Here is a 13,316-nt window from a genome sequence, read left to right as displayed (position 1 = left end):
CTTTAGAATATGAATAAACTATAGTTATTTTACAGGCATAAAAGTAAAGACCCTCTATAATTATTTGCAGTGTACGGCGAAGGACACTTGAGTATATGAATAAACTGTAGTTATTTTACAGGCATAAAAATAAAGAACCTCTTATTTTACAGGCATAAAAGTAAAGAACCTCTGATTTTACAGGCATAAAAGTAAAGAACCTCTGATTTTACAGGCATAAAAGTAAAGAACCTNATTATTTGCAGTGTGCCCGGGGGTATGCGTGGCAGAACGCATCAGCGACCACTGCGAGGCAGCGCTGGACGTGGACGGGCTCTGCAAGCCCTTCCTCCGCTGCTGCGTCCCCCACAACCTCTTCCAGGACAAGGACGTCGTCCCTAAGGAGTTCGTGGTCATCATGGGGCCTAAGAACGGCCGCAGGGAGGAGCAGCACAATCGGCCTGACGTGAGATATTCAAAGAATTCAGTCCATCACCTAGGCCTACGTGGCGATGTGTTAGTCATTCTTCGTCCATATACGCTTAAAATGAGCAATAACTGCGATGCAAATGGTATAGGCTTTTTGTTTATTTTTATTAAGCATGTTTTTAAACTTTCATTTATTATAGACGGACATCACCTGTGTACCTACTAAATTTGATTTTGATGTTTGAAGTTTATTGATAAAAATTAGTTTTCGCATCCAAGATTGTTCAGTTGTTGGAAGAAGGTTCTAACGATTTCTATTTGTTTCGTCTTTATGGCGAAACTCACCAGTGTCTGTTAGAATTTGCACAGCAACTGACAACGATATGGCTTTAATGTCATTGCAAATTTAATGTTAAAATTTGCACTGCTCAGCCTAATTTTCAGATGACGTGAAGCAAAACATAAGGTTTTTGATTTTATCGTTAGTCGTTACACTTCTGGTTTTAATTTTTCAGTCTTCGGCCTCAGCCACAAATGAAGTAAACCGCCAAGCAAGTCCCGAGAGCGACAATTCGGTCGACGAAGGCCCACCCGCCGATCTTAACATTCCAGAGCACCGCCGCTGCAAGGGGACCTGCGTGGCCGCCTTCTTCTCCTTCCTCTGTGACGAGGTCAACAGGGACGCCTTCTGCCCCCGCAACGGCCGGTGCTGCCTGACACAAAGACGCAAGACCACGCCTGCTCAACCCGAACGTAGTGATGTCGGTACAACTCCCAGTACTACCACCGAAAAGAAAGAAACCATCACCCAGACCTCTAGTTATACTACTTCGCGAGCTCCAACGACGACGTCAACCACTACAACGACCACCACCACAACTACTACATCTACCACAACCACACCACGTACCACAACGACGACAACAACACCTGCACCAATCCGGGAGCCCTCTACTGCACCACCAAGTCTATATGTGCCTGAATGTCCAGGCACTTGTATTCCGGTCGATCGGATTCGCCTATGTCGTGAACCGTCAACCGTTTTGACGAGATCAACTTGCATTGAGAACACCATTTGCTGTGACGACAGAGAAGCTCAGAAGCAGTGGAAGCAGCAGGCGGCTGCTGCGGAGGCGGTAGAGACAGAAGCTCCAGAAAAAACTGAAGTCTCGCGGCCTCGCCCTCCAAGTCGGCCAAGCTACAATCCCGTGAGCAGTTTGGTTCCTCAGGCAATCCAGTCGCTTGCTTCCTTCTTCATGTCCTCCGAAGACCGACCTCCGAGTTCAAGGCCTAGACCTCCGAACCGCCGTCGTCCTCCACCTTCCAACCAGCGACGGCCACCTCAGGAAGGCCAGAGGCCAATCAATGTCGTTCCAACCACACCAACTACAACCACAACAACCACAACCACGACCACCCCGGCGCCTACAACTACCACTCCAAAACCCGACTGCCCGGGGACTTGCATCCTACCAATTCTATCATTTACTTGTTTTGGTAAGTCTTCCTTCATCGATTTTTTTCCATAGACGTTTTTTGTAATTCATTCTTCTATTTTTTCTTTTTTCTGCTCATTCCTTTAATTGACGCCTAAGATTTATCCAATGTACATTTTCATTCTTTTCACTGACTTATTTGTTTGTACTGAGGCTTGACTAATATGCATCCTCCAGTTTCGGAAATTGCAGCGCACTTTTTATCGTGCTTACCGCTCCAAATCCAAATTTATTTAAGATGCGAATGTTTCTTTATTTTGTGAATTTATTGAATGTTGTATTTCTTCACACTTTCCAGTAGAAGAAAATTTGTATATTAGGTCCAACTTTTTATATAAGAGTTGCGAACCAGTTATTTCTTTACCTCCGCTTTCACGTGTTACGAAACACGTGGAAAAAAATATTCTATGAAATAATATTCTATGAAAATATTCATATTCCAAATATTCATATTCAAAATAACATATTAAATGAAATTTCTATGGACTATAATATTTTTTTGTTCTATAGACGAGAATATTTTCAATTGTATTTTTAATAAATTTTTATTTCCTCGGTTTCTCCAGGTAACGCTGAGTTGACAGAAATTTTCGCTTGCGATCGTTCGCAACAGAAATGCTGTGCTCCTAAATCAGCCATTCGGGACCAGGAGAGACAAGCATACCTCTTCAACCCCCACAAAAACAGCTCCAGCCTTGAGATCGGGGAGGAATTGGTCGAGAGGCTTGAGGATTCCTCTGATGATCAATACGATAACAGACAAGACAGTCCATTCGCTCACAGAGCTCCACAATACGATGAACATCGACCTGGGCTTCCACACCCTCAGTATTATCATGAAGGCACAGAATTTGATAATCCTGGTGAAGCTCCTTACCCTAATTACCTGCACGGAGGTCATCATCAGTCACACTTCGGACAAGATCCAAACTCCAACCTTTACACTCCTGAGATACATGCAGGGGCACAGGACAGCTTTGATCAGGACCACCACTACCCACAGTACCAGCCCAGTGACACTCATGACCAAGCTCCTCAACAACCGCAGGAACATTACCATCGCTACCCTCAACATGTTCCAGCTCACCCACAACTTTCGCAAGGTATACCACCCCACCAACTGCATCAGCGTCATCGTGTGGAGCATTACCCAGCAGATCCCAGCTTCGTCCAGCCTCCTCATCAGCCTGGTCAAATTATGGCGCCTCCTCCTCAACTTAGAGATCCTCAAGCACATCTTCAGGACCACGACCACCAGATGCACCACCACGAATCTCACGCGCTTCATTTAAATCCGCATGAACATTATCAACCTTTGAGACCACCACAGCCTCAACTACCACCACAACAATCACAGTCTGGTGAATCGCGTCCAGCGTCCATTCCGGTGCCGCATGTTCCTCACCACAGTGAAGAGCATCGGCCACCTCATCCAAGAGATCCTCAGCAGCCGCTCCTGCCTCTACCAGCAGCCAAGGTTCCTTTCACGCCTCCTCTGCCACCGATGGTCCAAGAACCGCAGGTGAACCCTGTTAGGAAGCCGTCACCTCCAGGAAGAGTACCGCAACCCAGACCACCAGCACCTGAACCACCACGACCTCAGTTCATTCCCTCCACTCCTCCTCCACCTCCACTTCCTAGGACCACCAGCACCGCCAGTGAGTGACTTATAGCGTGCAATTCATTTTTTATACCGGTTGCTGTGAATTTGCCATATCATTTGAAGTGTTTTATTATACATGCATGTTATATTAATTGTAGGGAACTCCGTTAAGACATGAGACTAATTTGCTGACCATTCCAGTACTTCTGCCTTCCAAGAGCCCTTCGAATGTACATACTCATTGAGAAAGTTAATATTAGAAGCATCGACCGCAACCCCTCATGTTTCCTGCCGCAGGTTCTCTGCTTGGCCTGCTGGAGGAGCCTGCAGCCCCCAGCAGCAGGTACGAGTGCGGCATCAAAGGCACCGACACCCGCCGCGCGGCCCGCGTAGTGGGGGGCGAGGACGCCCTGCCAGGGGAGTGGTGCTGGCAAGTGGCACTCATCAACTCCCAGAACCAATACCTGTGTGGGGGAGCACTCATAGGCACCCAGTGGGTGCTCACCGCCGCTCACTGCGTCACCAAGTGAGTTCAACATCAACCTGCCGTGTATTGAGTCTACGATGTATCCTGTTTCAACGCTCACAACACGAAACTTCTGTTTTTCTTGTTGCTCTTGACGTCTTCCATATCCTCAAAAATCATGCTGGTCAATTGATTACGTACATAATTGTTTTCCTTTAAAATTTTTCGAAATTCAAGATTTCTTCTTCTTCCCAACTTTCCTGTTGAATTTTAATAATACAATCTTCTGCTTAACAATCAGTATGAATCGAGATATGATCATTCTTCGAATTTTAAATCTCCTATAGTAAAGATTTATTCAAAGTTATAAAAATCCTCGCAGCATCGTCAGAAGTGGGGACTCCATTTACGTGCGCGTGGGCGACCACGACCTCACGACCCGGTTTGGGTCGCCGGGGGCGCAGACGCTGCGGGTTGCCACCACCTACATCCACCACAACCACAACTCACAGACACTCGATAACGACATCGCCTTGCTGAAGCTGTCAGGGCACGCCGAGCTCAAGAAGGGAGTGTGTCTTGTGTGTCTGCCTGCTAGGGGCGTCAGTCAACAGGCGGGGAAACGCTGCACCGTCACTGGTTACGGATACATGGGTGAAAGTCAGTACATAGTTAGAACATTTCTATATTACAGAAAAATGTGTAATATTGTAAAAATAATAATGTTAAATTTGTAATATATGTAAACATTCTATAATATTGTAATGTTAGCTTTGCTCAAGCTAGTCTTACCTGTCACCAATTATTACCCACCTGCCATGCCATCTCGTAGATTTCGACGTAAATTTCACAACCTGTTACTGGTTTCGGACACAAAACTCCCTGCTCTAATCACGGTAATCTTATTCCCTCGGCTATCCGAGCATTTAATAAATATAAATTAAATGATAATAATAGCAGTTTCAGCGTTTAGTAGTCCGTAGGCCTGTTCCTGATCATAACGTCGCAGAACATTCACAGCTTGTTGCGGTCTCGAACTCGCAACTCACTGCTTCAATTTTGCTGTGCTTAACTACCTGGCCTCCTCGCCGATTTTGACAAAAAAAACTGTTGCACAAAGCTGGGATCGAACCCACACCTCTCTGCTATAATCCTGGTACTCTGGACTGTAACCACCACACGAACGCAACCGATGATTACCTATATTCGTGTTGACCCACACTGGCAAAGAAGTGAGAATTTCTCCATGGTTCCGCCGTTAAATTTTCTAAATGCATGTTCCTATAACTACTCGGTAAGTGGAGTATGTATCGAGTCCATTAATTTTGTTCACCGCGACTACAATGCTAGTTTGTCCACCGTCTGCAGCTGGCCCCATCCCGCTGAGGATCAGAGAAGCCGAGGTGCCGATCGTGTCAGAGAACGAATGCGTGCGCAAGATCAACGCCGTCACTGAGAAGATCTTCATCCTTCCTGCGTCCTCCTTCTGCGCCGGTGGCGAGAGCGGCCATGATGCTTGCCAGGTCAGAAATTAGTTTTAACCAGTGTTCAGTAAACTTTCTTGGTCTGTTTAACTTTACACGGGATATTAGTACTTGCATAAACAAATTGTTTCTTCTTCTTTTTCTTGATCGACCCCCAAACAACGCCCCAATATTTATGGACCTCTTACGTTCTGTCTACGACTCCCAAGTATGTTGTCGAATACTTTGCCGACCTCTGCCTTGTTCTCCCAAAGTTAATGAAGAAGTTGATCAATATTCCGCGGTTAAGGACTGCGGACTGCCACTGGGCAAATGAATGCTAATTAAGAAAAATTTTAGCTGCAAATGCATAGGTCTTGGTATAGGTTAATATTTTCTGTTCGTGAAGACGAGTTCAGAGATTAGGGGCGGCCAATGGAGGCTGTGGACATTGATGAGCTACTACATTGCTCCTTAATATAGGATGCCCACTTACCCATGAATTACTAATTAAAAGTCGAAGGAATATTAATAACAACCAATCATCATCGAGACATTGCCTCATTAGATAGAATTTCATTAAATCATTTCCTATATTTCCTATCAATCAAACTCGCCTGAGTTGAGATGTCAGACCGCGGACATATTGTACTCATAACTTACCACTCGCTCTGTGGCCTCTGAATAATCAATTCTACCGGTAATTAGTATATCACAAAATAAAATGACTCGACAGCGAGTTTAGTTTTTTATGTCTGATAATTTTTCCCTTATTTAAGGTTATTAGCTGTGTCTGCTATAAGCGTGTTAACAGCTTACCAGAAACTTGTACATAACGTGTCTTTGAGGTGTTCATAGCGCATCTATAAAGAACCATAACGTGTTAGCAACGCATCCATAAGGTGTCCGTAACGTAACTTGTTCATAACGTGTCCGTTACGTAACGTATTCATAACGTGTCCGTAACGTAACGTGTTCATAACGTGTCCGTAACTTAACGTAACGTGTCCGTAAAGTAACATGTTGGTAACATGACAGGGTGACGGGGGCGGGCCGTTGGTGTGCGAGGTGGACGGCTTCTACGAGGTGAGCGGCCTCGTGTCCTGGGGCTTCGGCTGTGGTCGTCACGAGGTGCCTGGCGTCTACGTGAAGGTCTCTTCATTCATTGGATGGATCAACCAGATTATCAGCGTCAATAATCATGCAAACTGATCAATTATGTACCAGGTTATCACGACTATACCAAAAAACAATAGCAATGGCGTTGACATCATCTGTAGTCTGTGCAGATCGTAAACGAATTATAGGAAGCTAAGACTTACCGAGCAAAATGTGTAAATGCGCATAAAATTCTATTGATCCTGTGCACAGGCGATGATATTTGTAGGCAGGGAAATTAGGGCAATGAATGTGTTAACCGAAAGGCGTGAGGGAAATATCTAAAACGATGCAACATTGAGTCTTTTTCTGAGAACAATTTAACCTTCTAGGTCACCTCGCCTCCACGTCACGCGCTGGCACATGATTTCCTCCAAACATTAGATGGGCAATTATATTTAATCTACAGATTAGTGCTGTGCGCCTCCGAGATTTGCTATTTTGTACTGGATTTATTTCATATTTTTCTCAGGCACCCATTTTTAGGTATCAACTATGAGCCCAACTTGCAGCCAAGGCTGCATTAATACAAGTTTTCTCGCTAAGAAATTCAAATCTAAGTTTTGTCTCGCTAGAACTTTCCTTGTCTGTATAGGCATGATGGTTCGTCTTGGAAACCATCTACCATTTATAGTAATCATCACTATTGTAACGGCCAGAACCATGTTGCAATTATTATCAGTGTTCTAGCCCGATCATTATTACTATTATTATTATTATACCCCGACCTTGTCGCAATTATTGTTATCTTAATAGCTCGGTTACGTTGCACTCATGATTATTGTATTGAAAATGAAACCTCCATTATTAGCGTACACTTCAGAACGTGCAATTCTTATCTCAATCAGCCAGTCGGCTAGAAGCTCATGTTGGTGTATAGTAAATAATGTAAAATAATTTATTATTTATTCTTATAAATAGGCAAGTAGCACAGTAAGTATATTCTTAGTAATTAGGTTTCATGCAATAAGTGTTAATATTATGACAATATTCATGTCTGGAAGAAACATACTCTCCCGAACATACTCTCCTTAACTTTACTATCGACGCTTGGGTCCCATTTAAAAAATGCAAATTCTTGTTATTGTCAACTGAAAACTTCGATGCACATTTTTATTTTGACCAAACTGCTCCGAATATTTATTATGTAACCACCAAACTTTTCACTGTCGTGTAGCATTAATTAAAACTACCTGGCGGTAGTGGGCACAGCCTAATGAGGAGGGCGCGATAGCAACTGCCCAGTCCTACAACTCCTGCCCTTATGCTCTGCGACCCTAGAATAAAGATTGCGGGACGTCATTCCGATGTACGCAGATGCAAATCGTGCACAACAATATTGATAAACTAGGGATGATCGCATGTGAACTGAGAGCATACCTTTGTAGCTAAAGAAAATAACCTATTTACAATTATTTGCCAACACAACTTGAAGAACGACATTTGGGAAGCATTTATTGAACAACACTTTTAATTCTCTTGACATAACTTTGGACGCAGGATTGAAGTATGGAAAAGAACCATGAACAACGTTCCTACTATCGTCCTCTATAGTAACGTCCCTATTTTGATTCCACATGAATTTATTGATTTTGGCAAACACCAGACATGCCGGAAATCCAATAAGCGACCAACTATTGCACAAAATTTCAAAGACAGCGTGCATAGCATGAAATGTAGAACATATACGAAAGCATCGGTATAATAATGTTTGGAGACCGTTCAACCTTAATTGGAATGATCAAAAGCTGAAAAAGCTGGTACTTAGGCCGGTGATTGTCGGCTTTCGGAACACAGAAGTTTGAAAACGGCCATTGGATTTAGACGGTTTAGGCATGGGTCTCCCGCTCGGCCCAACCTCTGCGAATATTTTTATGTGTTTTTACGAGATTGCTTGGATGGCCTATTGTCATCTTACTTCTAAGCAGAGCTGGGCAGCGCTACTTTGAAATGAAGCGGCCGCTACCGTGCATGCTCTAAATGTAGTGAATGCTTCCGCTACCGCTACAATTGCTCAAATTGAGCGCCGCTACCGCTACTGAAAATGTAGCGCGCTACTGCCCAACTCTGGTAACAACTAACATGTTGACACTACTAACAGCCCAACAGGCTGAAGTTGACAACATTACACCGAAATCTTTCGTACAGTTTTATTCTGTAATTTATATTATGTATGTATCATGCTGGTTTTTAAATAATATATAATAGTATTAAGTAAAATCTAAAGGCTTTATCTATAAATGTAGCGGTAGCGCTGTAGCGGCAAAACCTCGTATCGATACTTAGATATGCAGCGGGCGTTACCGCTACCGCTACAATTGCTTAAATGTAGCGCCGCTACCGCTACCGCCACTGAAAATGTAGCGCCCGCTAGTAGCGGCCGCTACATGTAGCGCACTACTGCCCACCTCTGCTTCTAAGCCAATATTCTATAACAGATACGTCGATGACAACTTCTTAATTTCCCTTTGTCCTTTTAAGGAAGGGCAAACTATTGTTAGATTCGAGCTATATAGTAAATTTGATGGAATTATATTGCGAGGTAAGGCAATCTATTAGAATTAGTGGAATGTAGTGGAATTTTCTTTGCTTTAAATTTCCAGTTAATTTGCAATTCAAGCAAACAAGTGACTTCAATACAAATATCTTTTTTATTCTGTGCGGATGTTTGACTAAAACATTTCTAATGGTCTTATTGAATAATTATATTATTGTTGCGGGAGTAAAGTTCCTAGGAATAAATTTTCATTGAAAATAAAATTGAAACTGACGAAGATAGTCTGGAAATATCTGAAATGATCATAATTTATTTCATATTTACTCTATAATTCCATTTATATCTCAGGATTTGGTAATTACTTCATTCAATTTTCGGTTATTGAAAATTCAAATTTTCTCTTTTGGGTTGTCACATGGTCAACATTATCCCCTGATACAAGGCCGGAATTCGATCGCCGATTCTCCGGTAAACAAGCCACGCTGCCGGGACAGTTAGCATTAGTTTTTGGTGTAACATCTTCACCTTCCACGCGCCAACAAGATTAGCATTTTTTTTTGCTCTGCAATGGCAAATGAAGTTGTTCCAGAAACAGACAGTGGTGTTGCTAGCTCAGACGGGACCCCTGTTGCTCAAGAGTCTGTAGTTATAGTTCCTTCAGGTTCAAGTATGGATTCATTAAATTCAGATACCACAAAATCTGTCTCTTCGACTACTACCACGACTAGCAATGTAGGCACCAGCAAGTTAAAGCCTTCTGTCTCATCCGCTAACAATACCAATCTACAGGCCATTGAAGAAGATGATGATGTGAGCATGATTCAATAAAATTCTTAGAGCATTAAACATAAAATAGGAGTTATAAGACTTAGAACTACCTCTTACTCTATATGTAAATGTATTTTAGAATATTTAGCATTTTAGCTTGTACTGTACAAAGCAGCAGCATGCATAGTGACAAACCATAGATTTTTTTGAATCGGTTCATTTTTAGTTTCCTCATTTAACCAAGATTTAAACCAATTTATTATGTATGATAGGCTAATGCTGCATAGTGCATGCTGGTACTGGTAGCCTGGTAGCCTAGGTATCCAGGATAGGTAGCCAGTACCCACTGGTAGCTAGGTACTTTACTGCTCTACTAATAGTAGTCAAAAATGAACTTCAGGCTCAGGGAGAGTCTAAAAAACTCTCTGCTCTGCCACTACTATGGCCAGCATGCAAGTTGGAGGCTGCTGCTCCTGCTTGTGCTTGAAATGTCAAAGGAAAATGATTTCCATGCTAGACTTGTAGTTTTTATCACACTTAATATTTTTCTTTCCATGACCGTGAATAAAAAATCAATGATGATAATAGTTAGTATTGTTTTTTTTTTTAGACAAATGCTATGTGCAAGTTGGGAAATAAATTAATTTTTTATTACAATATTATGTACAAGATTGGAAATTTGGAATTTTTCTACTTGTTTCTGAAATTTTGTGGCTCCAATGTGACGAATTTTCAATCCATTTGCAATCTTGCGCAGCAGTCATGGCCCTATTGTGCACTTTTGTTAACAATTGGATAGGAGGTTATTCAAGTAGCAGAAATCTTGCAGTTCTGGCAATGGCATTGGCAGCCTGGCAGGAAACCTCTAGTTGCAGCCTTTAAGGTAGATGTTTTCCACGCTTGCAGGCTGCAAAGCTGCAACTAAAACCTTCCTGCCATTTTCAGAACCAGAAAAATTCTGCTAAATCAATTACCTTAGTTGACTCCTATGAGGCTATGATCCTATCAACTCAAGTATCTAAATCTAATTAATCTAATTATTGACAAATGAGCACAATCAGGTTGCAAGATTTAAAATAATGTATTAAAATTTATCAACTTTTGAGCCTCAAAATTTCAGTTGGAAGTAGGAAAATTCCAATCCTGTATTATGACCACAAAGTTGCATCTTTTAGAATAATGTGTCCATTATTCTAAAAGATGCAACTTTGTGGTCATAATACAGGATTGGAATTGTCCAGGATTGGCAAGTGTCCATTACCTCAGATGGAATATCTATGAGGATGAGTGAGGACTTAGGTATAGGTAGTCTATACTATATATATATATATATATATTAGGTATATTACAACTCTCTCAATAATTTTTTTTGATCATGCATCCCTTTCTGCAAACTAGGAACTGTATTCCCTAGAATTAAAGTATGAACTTAGAAATGTGATAAGATAAACTTGTATTCAACTTGTGCTCTTTATTTTTAAGTAAACTTTTTGAGAATAGATATTTTTTGTACCATTCTCCTATAAGACTCTATCTATTGTCTGAAATTTAAACTTGCTACTCTGCCGTGCATGCAAACTATGGGAGAAGTGTATTGCAATATGTTAAGAGCAATGTATCTGACATGTGTGCAGATGGCTACAGTCTCTATAACTTGTGTACAGATGGCTATAGTCCCTATAACTTGTGTGCAGATGGCTACAGTCCCTATAACTTGTGTACAGGTGGCTACAGTCCCTATAACTTGTGTACAGATGGCTACAGTCTCTATAACTTGTGTACAGATGGCTACAGTCTCTATAACTTGTGTACAGATGGCTACAGTCCCTATAACTTGTGTACAGATGGCTACAGTCTCGCCGCTAATCCAATTTACCTTCGACCAGTGGACGGCTAGTGCCACAATTCTGGCATTGTGGCATGGATGGCGCGTGCCACAGTCCTGACATTGTGGCATGGATGGCGCGTGCCACAGTCCTGACATTGTGGCATGGACGGCTACTGCCACAGTCCTGGCATTGTGGCATGGACGGCTACTGCCACAGTCCTGGCATTGTGGCATGGACGGCTACTGCCACAGTCCTGGGATTGTGGCATGGACGGCTACTGCCATGTGATGGTTGACGATCCCGTAGCAGTGTAAGAATTCAGAGCTGACTTGTTGTGGGACCAAAGCAAGGACTAGTTTAGTGAATTCAGACTGTGTTAATGTTGTTGGTGTGTTAATACTATGTGAGATATCTGGTAGGGAATTACCCGACTAATTGTAAATTTGATTTTGTTCATGTAGGGAGAAGTCAACCCGGATAGATCACAAGAGGCTATCAAGTAGATTCAGTGTTGTGCTTATATAATCTATTACTGTTGTGAGGAACATCTACTATGCTGTGCCCTAGCATATGAAAGAAGAGAGTTCTGTACCCTATTACGATGCCCATATGTTCACGTTAACGTTGTTCATTATTCTTAATTTAAGTGTTCACTTTTCATTAAAATTAAAAAAATTGTGTTAACTCGATCATTATTTAACCTCGGCACGAAAGATCATTACAATATTATTTTTTTAATCCTTATAATGTTAGGTGTACTCAAAACCTCGTCCTCCTGCCTCACTACGTTTTTATTTTGCGTGCATGTCCACGGTCGCGCTGAGTCACCGCCTTCGTCGTCCAACTTCTATCATTCTGTGACGTCATCCAGTGCCTGGTGACCAGCTCAACTGCTTACGTCATCAACGTCGCTCAGTTTCCAACAGTTTTACATGTTACCAACGTAGTTAACTTTCGAAAGTTCTACATGTTATCAGTTAACTTTCAAGAGTTTTACATGCCCATGTTTAAGCTCGCCGACAAGCTTGAATTATGTCTGCAGGTTCCAACTAAGTTTGAAGTCAAGGCCGCCGAAGAGTTTGTGACTTTTTTGAACTTTTCAAAATTTTAACCAAAATTCATCTCTGCAAGTGGATAGTTTATCTAAAACTTTTTATGAACTTTTGAGCGGCTTTTCTAGTCTCTGCACGATAAACAACCAACTTGCGACCAACTTAAGTTGACTTTGAACTTCAACCCATAAGTCAACCCGAACTTGATCCTTCAAACTCAACCCGGCAGTACGGATAACAACTACGCATAAAATAAAAAATAAAAAATAAAATAAAAAAACATTAAATAAAACTACTGATAAAATGATGACTCAAACCTCAACCCTACGTTGAGTGATGAATTGGGTTCTGGTGAATTCAACGTACCGCATTCTGTCGCAGAGACTTAGTGTAAAGTTAAGTCATGCGCTATAATTCAGCGTCAAGCCATGCGCTATAATGCAGCGTCAAGCCATGCGCTATAATGCAGCGTCAAGTCATGCGCTGTAATGCAGCGTCAAGCCATGCGCTATAATGCAGCGTCAAGTCATGCGCTATAATGCAGCGTCAAGTCATGCGCTATAATGCAGCGTCAAG

At 42.1% G+C, this 13,316-nt stretch overlaps 2 protein-coding genes across 2 annotated transcripts in view; both read left to right on the top strand.

Moving 5' to 3' along the window:
* Positions 1-245: 245 nt before the first annotated feature.
* LOC108674064 (protein masquerade-like) lies at positions 246-7,744 on the top strand (the record flags this gene model as incomplete). The annotated part of the gene is made up of 7 exons (XM_018161962.1): positions 246-445; positions 924-1,905; positions 2,471-3,562; positions 3,805-4,033; positions 4,356-4,633; positions 5,342-5,496; positions 6,475-7,744. Coding segments are annotated over 7 exons (3,110 nt in total), but the record flags the coding sequence as incomplete, so codon positions are not given.
* Positions 7,745-9,528: 1,784 nt separating this feature from the next.
* LOC108674065 (mitochondrial import receptor subunit TOM22 homolog) overlaps positions 9,529-13,316 on the top strand; it is a 12,001-nt gene continuing 8,213 nt past the window's right edge. Inside the window, exon 1 of the mRNA XM_018161963.2 lies at positions 9,529-9,901. Coding sequence (XP_018017452.1) covers positions 9,659-9,901 — 243 coding nt within the window. The 5' untranslated portion in view covers positions 9,529-9,658. The remainder of the gene's footprint in view (positions 9,902-13,316) is intronic.

Source organism: Hyalella azteca, unplaced genomic scaffold (genome assembly GCF_000764305.2).
Source record: "Hyalella azteca isolate HAZT.00-mixed unplaced genomic scaffold, Hazt_2.0.2 contig10840, whole genome shotgun sequence".
NCBI lineage: Eukaryota > Metazoa > Arthropoda > Malacostraca > Amphipoda > Hyalellidae > Hyalella > Hyalella azteca.
Note: the sequence above shows the minus strand (reverse complement) of the source record. Positions and strands in the feature narration are given on the sequence as shown.